Here is a 15,724-nt window from a genome sequence, read left to right on the forward strand (position 1 = left end):
TTTCTCTGGTCACACATCTGATTTAAAAATAATATAAAAAACATATTCTCTAGCTGTAGTCAGGTAGGAACCTCCATCATGTCGGAGGTGGACGACACTGACTGGCTGATGTCCAGTTTTTCATAAAAGGTCAATATCGGCCTCATATATCAGCCTAACCCTGATGAGCAATATCCTCCTTCCTTATATCCCCATTTGTTTTTCGTAATAATTAAACGTCACTGTCTGTATACCGTGTCCAAACTTGACAACGACCTTTTGGTTCACCACCCATCACATACATGCATAGCCTGCCGTTTGGTCTGTCAAAGCAGGTGTTGTCTGCCATCACCTTTCGCATCTCCTTAGCTTTTCGAAAAGGTAACTCCTCTCTGTCTTGAAGGCCGAACCACAACAGCGGCATTGGTGACTCATTCTCATTTTCCGCCTTCGAAGGGCTTATGTGCGAGCCGAGCCGAGCGCTGGCCGATGCGCTATTTAAATGTAAATGAAGTTATTGAATTGGCAATCGGTTGACAGCGGGAGCAGGAGTACAAAAGTGGAACAGGGTCCAGAAGAAAGGAGCGTGTATGTGTGGGCGTCGCCTAAGCCAGGATATGTTCTAGATTCGTATTCTTTTTTTTTCTCCTTTCTCCACTCTAGTCTGTGTTTGTCCAAGAATGAGCGTTTTTGGGGGAAATGCAAGTCATCAGTGCTTTGTATGTGTTTGTAAGTTCTGTAATGGCATTGGCTTTAAACTGGGCCTTTGCCTTCTTTGTGGCCACCGAAGAGGACTTGAATCCCCTTCACTTCAGTAACTAAGAACTCTGCTTAGAGGTCAGAGGTCAGCTTGTATGGGGACATAGTAGGGTTAGACAGATGTATTGATATGTTAATATTGTCCCCTGCCAACATGATGGAGGTGAGGATAAGATTTTACTCAACAGTCCGTAAAACCTGCAATGAAACCTGCCTCACCCTGCCTTAAGGAGCTGCTAGCCCAACTAAAGGAATTTCATTAGCTTTCGATGAAGAGTTTTAGTGTCCCATGATGGTCTAAACCGTGCAGGGAACTAATCAGTGAAATCAGTGTTTGGCTGGAATGAAAACATCTTGTGTCTCAATGGAAGGTTTAGAGAACTACTGGTCTGAATGGTGTTTCAGAGGTTTTCCACCTTGCCAACAACAAATTCTAGGGGTAAACACTGAATCCTTTTGAACATCGGCACATAATATCAGCGAAAGGCAGCTTCAGTTCAAAAATATCGGTATCGTCCTTCAAAAATCCGTATTGGTTCAACCCTAGTACATAGTACTCGGTGTCCCTATTGCAGTTGAAGATTAACCCAATGCTAATTCTGAGTTGAGGTAGAAGTATCAGTCAGCTGTAATGGGTAATAATTGGTATTTCTTATCCAAACCGCATCAGGCCTGCAGCTATTCCATACTGAAGCTAAGGGGAAGCATGAACATCACATTTCCATTAAAGATGAAGGTTTTAAAGTGGGTGTTTGCCTTCGTTGTGGCCAGGTTGAAAGGTCAACGTTCAGTCTGACCCAGAACGTTCTAGAAAAGCGTCGAGACTTCCAGCCTATAAACCAAACAGTCGCATTTGCTCTCTGTTTTTAAATGCTTGATGTTAAAAGTAGCCCAGGGACAGTTCAGTTTGTCATGTTTCCATCAGAAATGGTTTGCCCACCATGTTTTGGTGGTGTTGGTTATTCAGGGTCATGCCATTGTGTGCCACTGTAGTTCACCTGCGTTGGACAGGCTTGGTGACGAACCGAGTTGCTTGATGGTGCTCATCTGTTTGAATGTCTCCTTTTTGTTTATTCCTTCAGACACAGAGGTGGTTGCTGAACTTCATTTATTTTTCAAGGACGACCGTAGATGATCCCCGTCTCTGATTTTGGCAGCAGTTGTTGTCGTTCTGCATGTGCAGCCAAATGTTCCAAAATGGCGTATTGCGGTAGATGTCTCGAAAAAGAAAAATATTGCAATTTGAACTGTTTTCTATTTTTTTTCCTATGGGTGGAATATATTTTCTATGCTCTCTATTTGTGTGGGGGGTTTTGCTTACAATGTGTTACCAATTGTACATAATTTTGTAAGATAAATTGGAAAAAGAAACTATAAATACTGACCTGTGAAATGTACAGTATTTTTAATGTCATGGACATTTTTATAGCTTTTGTAATAAAAACAAATTTTGGTGTGCGAGGAAGAACCATTTTCTGAAGCTTTGGCATGCTGTTGAGCTGTTTGTACGTATCGGTAGCGAACTTAGGAATCGAAGCTTCTGTTCCGTTCGCCGGTCTGAAACTGTTGAGCTGTTTTGCTGTCCCATTTGTGGTTGCACATGACATGGTGTGTATGGTTTTGTATTAAAAGTGCAAATACTTTATACTTCCACATTGTCCCATTTATTCATTTGTCAACTGTAAATAACCAAAGTCTTCATGAGGTTCATTCAACCTAGTATTAATTGAATGCAAACATACTACATAGACAGTCGAGGTTATAACACATTAAATTGGACCCCGTATGGTTCATATCCACATCTCTTATAGTGGGCAGGTTCACAGCAGATGATATTAGTCAAGTCTTAATTTAACTGTAGCCATATAGATCTATTTCAGCTCTTATTAAAATTACAGCCAGCACTGGATGCGTTCACCCAGTTGAAGATGACCAATTGACTGATCTGATGACCAATTGACCAGCTGAGCACCTATGGAGAAAACACGTTAAAAGACAGGAAAAAAGTGTGGGTAAGATAGGGTTTGATTCTGCTATATTGGGCCAGTAGTTGCCTTTTTTGAATATCATATTGGTATGTCTTGAAAATAGGCTTTAACCAGATTTTTAATGATATTTGGTACTCCAAAGGAATCAAACGCTACAGAAAGCTGTACTAAGCTAAATGCATTTTCCAGGCCAAGAAAAACAGAAGATCTCTCTTCTGTTGGGCTGATTGAATTAGATGCCTCTAAAAATCACCCCAAGATGGGTGTGTGATGTTAAATGAAGACATAAAGAGGGTAGAAGAGAAACACTAAACCAACAAACCTGTCAAAGTTGATCAGTTTATTCTGATGCTATGGCAGTTGGGACAATGGACCATACACATATTACTTCAAATGGTTTTGTAGACAAAGCTGTTATTTTGTCACTGTCCAGCACTACCAAGCCAACAGTTGGCATAGGGACATTACCATTACTGAGGAAGGTTTAACAAAGCCTCACCTACAAAGATGCATTTCACCACAAAGGCCTTAGGAAACCCATCTCAGTACAAAGCAAAATCTCAACAGCCTTTCCTCAGTTCCTCTTTCCTCAGTGCCCTTTCTTGCTTCCTTCACAAAATGCATTAAAAAACTGGGATGCTTTTTAATACATTCGAAAATGAAACAAGGAAAAAGGGTGTGAGGAATCAAGTTCAAGATTATTAGGCTTTAAACAAAAAGTCTGGAATGATACCAGCAGTTCAATGTCAGGATTGCTCACCTCTAATCCCTTTTTTTGTATTATAAACACAAAGCATTTTGACGGGTATATTCTAATCTACATCATAGCTGAACCAAACAGAACTTTTAATCAGAGCATTTTATGCAAATTTCTTTTAAAACAATATCAGCTTTTAAATGAGTAAAATGTCACATTTTAACTGCTTCTCTTCCAGTTAGGAGGTGTGCCTCTAGAAAAAGACATGAAAGCCTTTCCCTGTGATCTGGTGTGAAGTTTCTTTACATACTGTGATTCAAATAACAACAGTTGGGTATGAAGTATATTACATTCCACCAGAGGAAAAAAAAAAAAAATACTATGACATGATAAAAGAAAAAGACTGGAATCTGACTCTGACACGACTCACATGACTGATGGCGGACTGAAATCTGACTGAAATGACTTGTCCAAATGGGACTGTGACCTAGGCCAGACAAAGTGTTACAGATCTGTTAAAACAGGTTGGATATTGTCCAGATACAGAGATCAGTTCGGTTGGGTTCCCGTCTCTTTGAGGCACCGCAGGGTGGGGGGTTGGTGGGAGGAGAGGGTGATGGGGAGAGGGGTGGTGGGGCGCCTTGACCAGTCTGCTGTACCTGAGGTGAACCGTCGCCCAGGCTACAAAACAAATCCCACTTTGTCACGGTGACACCGCACGGCTTCTAGGGGGCTTTGGCCACGCCGACCAGCGCCGGCCTCAGGGTGCGACCGTGGAGCTTGTAGCCCACCTTTGTTACTATGGCGACGGTGCCGGGCTCCTTGCCCTCCACGGGGGCGTGGAAGAGGGCCTCGTGCTCGTAGGGGTCGAACTTCTGGCCGTCGGGGTTGAGCTTGACCAGGCCGTGCTTGGTGAACACCTTCTGGATCTGGACCTCGGTCATCACCAGGCCGTCGTACAGGTTCTTCAGGTGGGGGTTCTGGCTGGTCACCTCCTCCTTGGGCACGCTCTCCGTGGCCTTCTCCAGGATGTCGGCCACCTCCAGCAGGTCCTTGCAGAAGCCCTGGATCCCTGGTGGGTTTGGTGGTGACGAAGAGAGGTTATAACATGATTCAGCATGGTACAAAACTCTTGGAATGTTTCATAACTGTATGAATAGGTGTAACAATATGTTTAGCAACAGTTCTGTGCTTTCACTAACTCGTCCCTCCAGCTTTTCATGGGGGAGGAAAAACAAAAATAAATCCATCAATGGAAATAAACTACATATACACCTGACTTGTTGCGTAATCAATAAAATAATAGAAAAACAACCTAACCCATTGCAATGTAGCTTTTAAAAAATTGAAAAGATAGGCCTATAATCTTGTCGTAAAAATGTAGATCAACTACATTCGAGTAAATAAACGGTGCAACAACAAATTCAAGTAAATTTAAACAACTCAATAACCACATCACAAAGTGTATAAGGATACATTCGCAAATATAACCTATTAATCAAAAGGATTTTAACCAATCAGAACTACTGTCATAGTTAACACAGATCAAGTAATGGCAGTTTACATCATACCCAAGCTGCTCAGTCAAATGTGCTTTGACACAACTCCAAAAAGAACCAATTATCAACTAGCAACTATGAATGGGTACTTTAGCTAATGAAGACATAAAACACAGAAGTATCATTCAGATGATGTGTTAAACTGCTCTACGCTGCCCAGTTTTGACTTGTTGTCTATGGGTGGTGACAAGCATCCTGAGGAACTCTCGCTGGAAGCCTGAGTGGGAAGAACTGAGGGCTCAGCTGTCCTTCAGTGACATCTAGAGGTGGTGATGCACAACTTCTGAATTTGATCATTTTCTGTAATATTCCATGACTTGACCATTTTTCTGTGGCGCAGTGATGAAACTCATACTCCGCGATTGTGGAATCACAGAAAACTGGGAGAACTAAGTAACAGAATATTGTTTTTACCGTATAACTTAGCATCTTCCACCATTTTCTGGCTCCTCGTCCTGAGGTTCTCTGTGTCTGCTAAGGCCCGCTTGTACTTTTCCTGGGAACAAAGGCAAAACATTAAGTTGTGGGTTAATAAAAAACAATTATTTGGAACAGCTTAGAGCTGGGTATTGTTTTGTACCTATGCCAGAAATTGTATTATGACCCCAAAAGATACAGTACATTCATTTAAAACAATTTGTGTCAACAAAACCATGTTAGCCTATTTGTTTACCAATTATTATCTCTTTGTTAAATGTTTTAGGAAATGTGGTAATGATAAAATGGAACACTGTTCCAACTTAAGTTTAAACTGAGAAGTAGAGCATGTGTTCCCAAACTTTTTCATGTCAAGGAATCCCAGATAAATACAAATGAGGTCATGCACACACATTTTTATAGGATTTTGTACTAAGAAACTGTTTGAGGAAATACTTGTTACTTATGGTTAAGTATGGCATTGCTCATCTGTCTATACTATAGGTGGGGTTGTAATAGTGTAATAGCGAAATTAAATTATTCCTTATTTTGTTAAGGATCCCTGCAGCAACGCTGGTGATCTCTGGACACATTGTGGTTTGTTATTGCTGCGTATTCTTTGAATTTTACTCCAATTTCTGTCATACTGAAGGAAATCATGCTCACTTTTGCCCTGTGCTGTTAGCAATAACCTCCTTTATAACAAGGCCAGATCAACAAGGTTATCAGGTGAAATTGTACCCTGGTACAAAGGGCAGGACTACAAGGGTCACTTAAACAAAATGTTGCCCGATAAATACTTTGCTTGTGCATCTTTTCCTTACTGAGGCTTCAGAGCCTCAAGCTGGCCTTAATGCAAGGAGTTTACTAGCATCTCTACACTCAAAAAAATATTTCGGTCTATTTGTAAGGTTATGCATTTCAATTACAGGCACCTATCACAAATTTCCATTACACTGGGTTAAGTAATTCTAACTTGAATGAAGTACTAATTTTTATGAATTTGACTCAAGTAGAACTTAAATGAATTGAATGAATAAATTTAAATGTAGGCAGCTTGTGCTCATCATGCCAATGCATTTTAAATGTATTTGTGCTATTAGCATTTAAATGGCAAATTTCCATCAGACTGAAATAATTTAACGATAAGTCATCTGGTTACATAGACTAACAGTCAGACAACATTTTTAGTTCATTTTTATCTCAGTCTAGTTAATATTAAACCAAACAAATTTGAGTTGTTCCCATTTAACTTTTTTAATATTTTCTTGAAACCAATTTTATTTGGATAAAATCAGCTTCATCTTTTCTCTTAATACCCAAGAGGGTCAATATTCATTTTTGGAGTGTAGTGAGCAAGCTGTTTGGCGGATTATTCACATAGAAAAGGTTTTGAGTGATGTTCTACATGGTTAACCTTTAAAAACGGCTTAGAAATGGCCACATTACACAAGTCTTAAATAGCATCTTAAATAGACTTAGAGAGGATGTCACCCTGTTTGTCTGCAACAGGAAGACTACACCTAGCTGGAAGCCGACCCGTTCGCTGCCAAGTCAGACTTACTGTGACATCCTTGACCTGTTCCTCCAGCTGGGTCTTCTCCTCCACCAGGGCTTTCTCTGCTGCACTCTGCTCCGGCTTGTCGGCCTCCTCCTCCGACCCCCGGCCATTCTTCTGCTGGGCGGCTGTGCACAGCAACCGTGGAGACGCTCTGGACGAGGAGGAGGAAAATGAACAGGGAGAAAGGGACAGGAGAAAAGTTGAGGTTGATCAGTGTCAGTATTGGCATTTAACACCAATTCCCAAGGGTGGAAGTGACAAATTGTAATTACTCTCTTTACTGTAATTGAGTAGCTTTTTTTTATGTATTTGTACTTTGGTGTATTTTAAGTCAGTAATTTTACTTTTCCTTAATCATGTATTGACTGAAGTATTAGACTACTAGTTCCTACATTTCGATCACATGCATTACAGAGTTAAACTTTTGTAACCCCTCTGTAAACATTGCATCAGAAACTGGTCAATTCTAAATTGCATCTGCTCTGAACAATGCATGTGCAATATCAATAGTGCATTTATAGAGAGTAAACAATAATGGAAGAAGATAAGGAAGTTTTGGGGGGAGAAATTAACGCTCTCCATAGCACAGTGCATCCCTATGCCAAATATGTACCATGTTTTCACCAAGCTTCTTCTTCTATTCTGTCTTTAAACTTGTACGTTGGTGAAAAAAAATAGATGTTCTGTATATAAACCACCCTTAAAGTCACAAATAAACAGCATTTTGAGAGCATCTTGCTCCCTTAATGTGATGTATTTCCTGTTGAAACAGGATGTTGGGGTGAGATATAATGAGAGGACGGATCATTACAAAGTGTAAACCAATTTCACCAGCACTTCTGCTTTGGTAGGATATCTTGGTACTCTTTCCAGCCCTGCTAATTAGTAGTATTAGCCAGTAACACTACTGCCAACTGTACTTTCTAAGAATGTTATGCAACTACCCTGTATAATGTCTTTAACTAATGAATATCTGAGAACAATACATAGCCCAATTCAAAATGTAATTTTATGTCAAAAGCATCACAGGTAGCACGCAGCAGAATATGTCAACTTATGTCATCATCCCCCTCTCCAGCCCGGATATGTCCCGTTCTCTGATATGGAGAGAACGTCACGCCAAACCGTATTCAAATATCTGGCAATTTATTTTGCCTTGCGTATTGGTAAACATACACACCTTGTACAACGTGACTTCAGATTTTAAACGAATCGTTAGGAGCCACTTTTCATTTCGGCATGCAGCCATTACACCAAGCAGCGCTTATTTCAATAAAATTTCAACTTTTATAAATACAACTACAGAATTCCTTCCTAAAAATACAGCGTGGAATTTCAAATAAGTGTCGCTTGGTGTATTGGATGCATGTCGGACTGAAGAGTGGACCAAAACAGTTTGTTAAAGCTTAGATTGTGTTCTACCAGGTTTGCCCATAAGCAATGCAGCATCAAATTACCAGATTTTTGAATAGGGTTTGGTGTGAGAGCACGTAACTGGGCTGTAACTACTCTATGTAACAACTTCAGGGATTTAAGGAATATCTAAGAACATAGCCACATAATAAGCATAACAGACAGCATGTAGCATTAACTGCTACCAGGATATGTCATGTTATGTCATCAGCCCTCTCTGTTTCTGGCAATGACATGCTAACACTGACACATGCTACTTGGCAAGTAGTAAAGCCTTTAGGTCAATAGAAATAAGTTTGAGAAAGGGCATTTCTGAACCCAACACGGGAATAATATGGTCAGTTTGTGTCTGTAGTTTTCACAGAGAGTCTTTATCAAGGACTGTTGAGGAACATGGTCAGTTACGAAAGCTAATAGCTGCTATCATGTCATAGACTGAGATGACAGTAAGCTAACAACCCGTCCTAAGCGACCCGAGCACCATTATGAACTGCAACATTTCAAGCAACAAAGTTCTTAATTCGATATGGAGAATTACTTACCTTAATAATGAAGGCGAAGCTACAATTGAGTAGCTCTGTTTCAACGCTCGTACACACAAACTCGCCATTTTCACTCTGATAACACACGCTGACAGGACGCACTACCTTGATGGCGGCGGCGTGCAGGTTTGAACCAATCACGCGTCAGCATGAGAGACACCTCGCACAGTCGACCAATCACAGTTAGAGGAGAGTTTGACGATTTGTTGTAGTTTGGTTGAGTTGAAGTTAAAGGTGAAAACCACACATGTGACCAAGGACAGTTTTATCCCTTTTACCAAACTGAAGGTTATTCACCTCTCTCGGCTATTCAACACAACTTATGCACTATTATATGTACAATGCTTTAATAAACTCATAAATGGTACTGAAATACAAATATGGAGCCTCACCTGGTTGGCAGCAGATTGGTGATAAAAGTTTATATTCTTTGCAGCTTTAATGACCATTTTTCTCCTCAGGAGTTTAATCTCATCTCACCAATTGGACAACACCTCACTGCCTCTCAGCCATTTCTGCTTCATTGGTACATGAAGGTTTAAAAATCCTTGTTAGTAATGTTTGTTACCTGGTGACTTGGTGTCTCGGATGAGGCTGATGCCATGGTAATACACACACACACACACACACACACACACACACACACACACACACACACACATACAGACACAATGGTTTATTCTCTGCCAAACAGAAGCTGCTGACAGCTGACATTCAGCTGAAAATTCACCCAAAAATGAAAATTGCATTTGCTTCCGCATTACCAAACCTCACGAGGCCACCTACCGGGGTAGATAATGACTGAATTTTCATTTTTGGGTCAACTATTCCTTTAAGAAGGTGATGTGGTCCAGTGGTTAGACAGCCTGACTTGTAACTAAAAGATCCCTGGTTCTATTCCTCCAGCTGTCAGTATATGTTAACAGCAATGAGTCCTACAGTAGGACATCAGACTCCTCAGTCTTTTACAGCTGCTTTAGATAAGAGTGTCAGCTAGTGTAGTAGTGTCCGGAGGCTTCACAGCGTCTAGCCAGCCTTTATATAACTTTACTATTTCAATCAGCTGACAAGGTGAGATTTCATTCAACGAGAGATCATCAGGTGAAGCCTGGTATCAGAGGAGGACAGATGGTCCAGTGGTTAGAGAGAGACCGTCTTGGAAACTGAAGATCCCAAGTTCAAATCTCTCCACAGTCACACCAGCCCTCCCGGCTGACTCGTTATAACTCACTCTGGATAAAATGTAGTAATGCTACGAGTCTTTACAGCATTTAAAAAAAAAATCCAGTGGATTATGCCTTTAATGAATTGGTAGTGTTATTTTCCCCACCAGCAGTATGATGTTCCAGTCCTGTGATGGCTCTTTGTAAGCATGGACAGCTGCATCAGGACAGACTCGTATACGGCTCCGGAGGAAAAGAAAGACGTTAGACAAAGGAAGGGGTCAGTTTATTACAGAGCAACAATATTGTGGTCTGAACTGCTGCAAGGTCTGTTTTAAGTCAGGTTACACCACTTGTTTAAAAGAATGAGAGGTGTATTCTGATCAGCAGAGTTAGCATACACTGTGGATGGTGTGTGATTTCTGAACTACTGAGCAGTACTGTTCAGCTTAGCCTAGTTCATCAGATCCTATGTATTCATAAATGATTTTGTTCATGTGTCTTAATCACAGTGAATACACAGGAGACTCCACATTCACACTCCCAAAAGTAGGTTGAGGTGTGCTCTGTGGCCTCAGGTTTACACATTGTCCAACTGATGGTGGGCTAATGGACAGATCTTTTTGATACGGTGACGTAAGTCCATTCAATACACCCTGGTGTGTGTATGGAGGCTAAACAGGGGGATATTGCTTCATAAGGGCTGTGGGAGGATGATCTCATTTTCAGCAAAATATTAGACACATTACCTTTGGACATCACTGGAAGCAGCAGGATTTGCTCAGTAATCGCACTTGTTTTTATTCGTCTCCATTTCCGTTCTTCGATGAGACTGTCCATAAAAGATTTCACTGCTGCTGAGGTGAAAAAAAAAACTATGCTAGTGTGAAGTCAGCAGAATCACTAAAAAGTACTTCTGGGGTTCAGCTTTCAAAGTAAAACCTTGAATGGTAGAATAAAAAAGCAAGTCACAACTTTCAAAATAAAAGCCTTATTGACAAACATGTTGCAACATTTTTTGATTAAAAATGTACCAACATGCAATTAAAAGATTATGTAAGGAGGATTCGCACTAAATTAAACTGCAAAACAAGTTGTATTTTTTCCAAACATCCTTTTCACAGTATATATTCACAGTCATAAAGGCAGGAATGTACAGTAGTCGGGGTAAACCCATCTAAACTCAGTTTACCAACCTTTTTATTTGTGGAATAGAGTTGAACTATCTTTTTTAACCCAACAATCTTTGATATAAATCCCTATACATCATAGTAAGTAGCATCAATTTGTTGTAAATTGTATGAAAATGTATTATGAGACAAAAAGTAATAAACAATGATCGATTTCTGACTTTATCGGTGGTTGTTTTTTGTTACGCAATGAAAGACTGAATCAGAAAACATATAAGATCACTTGGTTCCACAGGGTAAACCAACAGACCAACAAAATTTAAATACCTCACGAGAAGATCCAGGAATATTACATACTAAAACTGATGAGTGATGATGGAAGCAAAAAAAGAAAAAAAAAAATCACAAATATGAAAGCAAGCAAATTATTCTGTACAATGGAGGTATACTATATTGCTGTCTAATTAGATGCCAAAATGTTGCTGACTTGGCAAATTAACTATAATCTAAAAAAAGGGCAAATAACAGTCTATCACCTGATGATTTTATCATGTTTCATCATTTAGTATCATCATTTAACCTTTTATTCACCACATAGTACCACTGAAAATTAAAATCTATTTTTCAAGAGAAATTACCAAAAAGCAGCATCATGGCAATTATAACAGTTAGAAACAAAATGAGATAGAGCAAAGTGCATGAGAAAATATACAATTGTAATCAATTAATTGGGATGTGCAATGTCAAAATCCACTGTATGAGCACTCAAAGGCAGTAGTCGCCACTTCTAATAAATCTTAGCTAAACAAAGCATAAACATCCTTCAAAAATCACTTTTTATTCAACGAGTGAAAACAGTTACTTAGTTTTGAATGTCTTTGCAATGAATTCCAAGAAAAGGAATAAAAGTAAATGAAAGCCATTTTGCCTTATTCACTTCTGACTTTATAGACAATTAACAAAACTAATTTCTGTGACCCTAGACAGTAATTTTCACCAGGTTTTATGAAGATACAATATAGATTATTAATTAGATTATTATTGCATAGATGATTAATGAGACTTTGAGTGTAAAGGACAGGCCAATAAAAGTCATACAAGGTATAATGATTAGTTAGAGCTTACAGTCTGCAGTAAACCTCAGCGCTTCATGACAGTGGTACACAGGAAGTAGATAAATCATTACACTAACAAGCCATGTCTGGTCCATTCTGCATAGTAATAGCTCAGTGCGCTTAATATAAACACCTGTTTTCATAAAGTTAATTTTAACCTATGATTTTTAAGACTTGGGAAAACTAAAATTTCAATTGCTCTACACTAAGGGTTAAGAGGGTAAGATGAGCCACTTTTTATAGTTTGTGCTATTATGGTTTAAAGTAAATGTGTATCTATTTCAAACAATAATTGTTACGTATGTTTAAGGCTGTTGGCCATCCACGGAAATTAAAACATTATTCTGTAGCTAATACAGCTTTAGAAAAAAAGTTTGTCTTTTGGATCAGCTTACCCCAGGGCTAGTGGCACATTTTACCCCACAACCACCATTTTGGAAAACTGCTTCACATCACTCCCACAGTTTTAAGTTTATGACCTCCTACCTTGTGAAGCAAAAAATGTATTTAGTTCCGTTTAGATACAAGAATCGAGTGATGTTTACCATGATGTAATGACTTGACATGGCAAAACAAAATGAAATGAAAACAAATTACTATTCCCAAATCTGTGATCACACGTACAATTTTACATACGGTTGCCAAATACAAAGGGGGTAGGCTCATCCTACCCAAAGGCTCAACTTACCCCATTCTCCCCCACACACAACTAACCCTAATTCTACCCTTACCTCAAACAACCCTCCGAATAACACACACACACACACACACACACACCCCTCACTAACATCCCTTAACATCACAGAGAAGGCTCCTCTTAACAGACTTTGATATCAATGGTCTCTGCATCACCAGTCGCTCCAACATAGAAATATGGATAGAGTTTCTCAGTGAAAGTGTCTGTGTGAGTGTAGATGTGAGTCTTGTCCTCAGAGTCGTAGAAGGACAGCTCCCCCCTGTCATAGTCCAGCTGGACTCTGATCCTCTGGAAACTCTGCTTCACTGTGAGGGTCTTACCACACCCATTAGTGTATTCTTCACGCTTATGCCATAAACACCAGATTCCATATTCTGGTGAAACACATACCTTCCCCTTCCTGTCAACTGATTCTTTAGCCAAACCCACAGTCCAGACAGGATGATCTCCCACCTCCACCTCCCATCTGTGTTTCCCTGAGCTGAAGCCCTCAGATCCCAGAACAGTGGAATCCTTAGTGTTTCTCTCTGGGTTGTCAGGGAGCTGCTTTGTGTCTCCATGTCTCACATTGGTCAGGTCATCAGACAGAGAGAGCCAGGGGCTTGCAGTGTTTGGGTCCAGAATAACAGGACTGAACTTGACCTTCCCCTTCATCTTCTCCCAGACTCTGAAGGACAGGTTGCCCAGGTGTTTGGCCACATCTACCAGCGCTCCTGAGACCAGTTGTGGATCCAGCAGTGAGCACTGGGCTCTGGCACTGGTCTGAGTGGGTTTATAACTGGTGAGGAACGGCACATTGTGTTTCTGCAGGTCTTCTTCAACAGCAGAGATTCTACCTGAAAGAGAGGAGATCTTCTCCTGTATGATCTTCATCTCTCTGGCGACAGTCTTCCCCCTCTGCTCCTCTTCCTCCCTCAGAGCCACCAGTCTGGCCTCCTGTTCCTCTTTCAGGAACTGGTAGAGCTTGTCGAACTCTGCTCTGATCCGCCTCTCTGTGGCCACCAGCTGTTTCTTGGAGTGTTGAACCACTTTGTTGTATGTCTCCTCAACCTCTTTGTATGTTTTCTTCTTGGCCTCTAGAGACTTTAAGTCAGATTTCAGCTGCTCCTTCAGGTCACTGACTGCTTCTTCTATAGGAACCACCTTGTGACCGTGGTGGTGAGGGAACTCACAGACAGGACACACAGCTTTCTGTTCCTCCTTACAGAACCATCTAGGCTCTTCTAAATGTTTACTACATACCACCTCCACTTTCTCCTCTCCTTTATTCGTCTCAGATGACCCAGCTTTCTGTCTCCCAGCATAGGAGTCAGCTAGTTCCTTCAGTGCAAAGTTCACATCTGGATCATCCTTGGAGGATTTTCTCTTACAAACAGGACAGTTCTTGCTTTTAGCTTGTTCCCAGAATTGTTTCAGGCAGCTGGAACAGAAGCTGTGGTGGCAGCTCAGAGACAAAGGTTCTCTGAAAGTCTCTGAACACACATGGCAATTCAAGTAACTTTCAACAAGAGCAAATTTGCCAGCCATTTGCTTTGGTATCCAAATTATCTTTCAATAGCAAGACTCACCAAATCACATTCACTCCAACTTGCTCCTTACAATCCTCCAAATGTGTGTTTTTCAGTTGAGATCTCACACCCTGTAATCGCATCTCCGCTGTTTAACAATTTCAAAATCTTTCAATTTCACTTACCTCCGTCACTATTAATAGTGGGAAATGCTGCCATCTGATTTTGTTACCAGCAGATGGTGCTGTTTCTGTGGTTCCTTACAGACTTTAAAGGAATAGTTCACCCAAAAATGAAAATTCAGTCACTATCTACTCACCCCCATGCTAGTTGAAATTCTAGTTTAGTTTGTTAGTCCATATAACGCTCCCGGAGCTTTCCAGCATGATCTTCGAAGAATGGTTGAATAGTTCCCAGTGAATATCGAATAGTATTTTTGCTTGAAATGCCCATCCCTAAACGAAAGTCTTCTGATGCCATACGATTGCTCTGTGGGTGGAAAAAAACGGAATTTGGTGGTCCGGGGCTCCAGGGCATGTGCCCTGCATGCCCGGTCGGTAATATAGACATGCACTGAACCTCCAAATGCTCCAGTGGAGCTGCTCAGGGGCCAACAGTAGAAGCCTGGTTGTACTGGGCAGCTCCCAGATGTGAATGTGTGTTCATTTGACTTTCTCTGGTTAAATTTAGGTTAAAAAATAATGATGAACATGCCTACAATCAATTTCATAGCAGTTCAGTTGATGCAGCTCAGTATCTTCATTCACCGTTTTAATGTGGTATCATGGCTGGCACAAACACTGTCAAAGCAGATTTAACAGGTCAGACTTCCATGGCTGATTGCAATTGGCTACAGTAGACTACAGTTTGGCAAGCCTTACTGACTGCAATTTGTAGGTTTAAATTAGCACTCTAATTGGACAAGAAGTTGCTTGATATAAGGAACAAATGAACAGACAGAGTTGCATCAGGCATCACAAATATATACAGTATAATGTCTTTTTAAAAATACATCTAGAATTTGAATATCATATCAATGCTACTCTCATGATAAGGGCATCCAGTGCAATCCAGTGAAATATGGATTATACACTGTATAGGTCTATTCCTGTATTCCTCCCCAATTTTTACATTTCCTCAAGCCATTCTGTTTTGTATATCTACAACTTAAAAGACCATAACACATTTTATATGAG

General features: G+C 40.4%; 2 protein-coding genes across 2 annotated transcripts; both read right to left on the reverse strand.

The window, feature by feature from the left end:
- Positions 1-3,051: 3,051 nt before the first annotated feature.
- On the reverse strand, positions 3,052-9,016 carry grpel1 (GrpE-like 1, mitochondrial). The gene is made up of 4 exons (XM_071901372.2): positions 8,916-9,016; positions 6,964-7,111; positions 5,397-5,478; positions 3,052-4,495 (listed from the first exon to the last, which is right to left on the reverse strand). Exons 1-4 carry the CDS (start codon positions 8,981-8,983, stop codon positions 4,149-4,151), a joined length of 645 nt encoding a protein of 214 aa, XP_071757473.1. The 5' UTR covers positions 8,984-9,016; the 3' UTR covers positions 3,052-4,148.
- A 4,124-nt stretch (positions 9,017-13,140) lies between these two features.
- Positions 13,141-14,547, reverse strand: LOC139913381 (nuclear factor 7, ovary-like). The gene has a single exon (XM_071901376.1). It carries the CDS (start codon positions 14,545-14,547, stop codon positions 13,141-13,143), a length of 1,407 nt encoding a protein of 468 aa, XP_071757477.1.
- Between the last annotated feature and the right edge of the window lie 1,177 nt (positions 14,548-15,724).

Source organism: Centroberyx gerrardi, chromosome 23 (assembly GCF_048128805.1).
Source record: "Centroberyx gerrardi isolate f3 chromosome 23, fCenGer3.hap1.cur.20231027, whole genome shotgun sequence".
Taxonomy (NCBI): Eukaryota; Metazoa; Chordata; class Actinopteri; order Beryciformes; family Berycidae; genus Centroberyx; species Centroberyx gerrardi.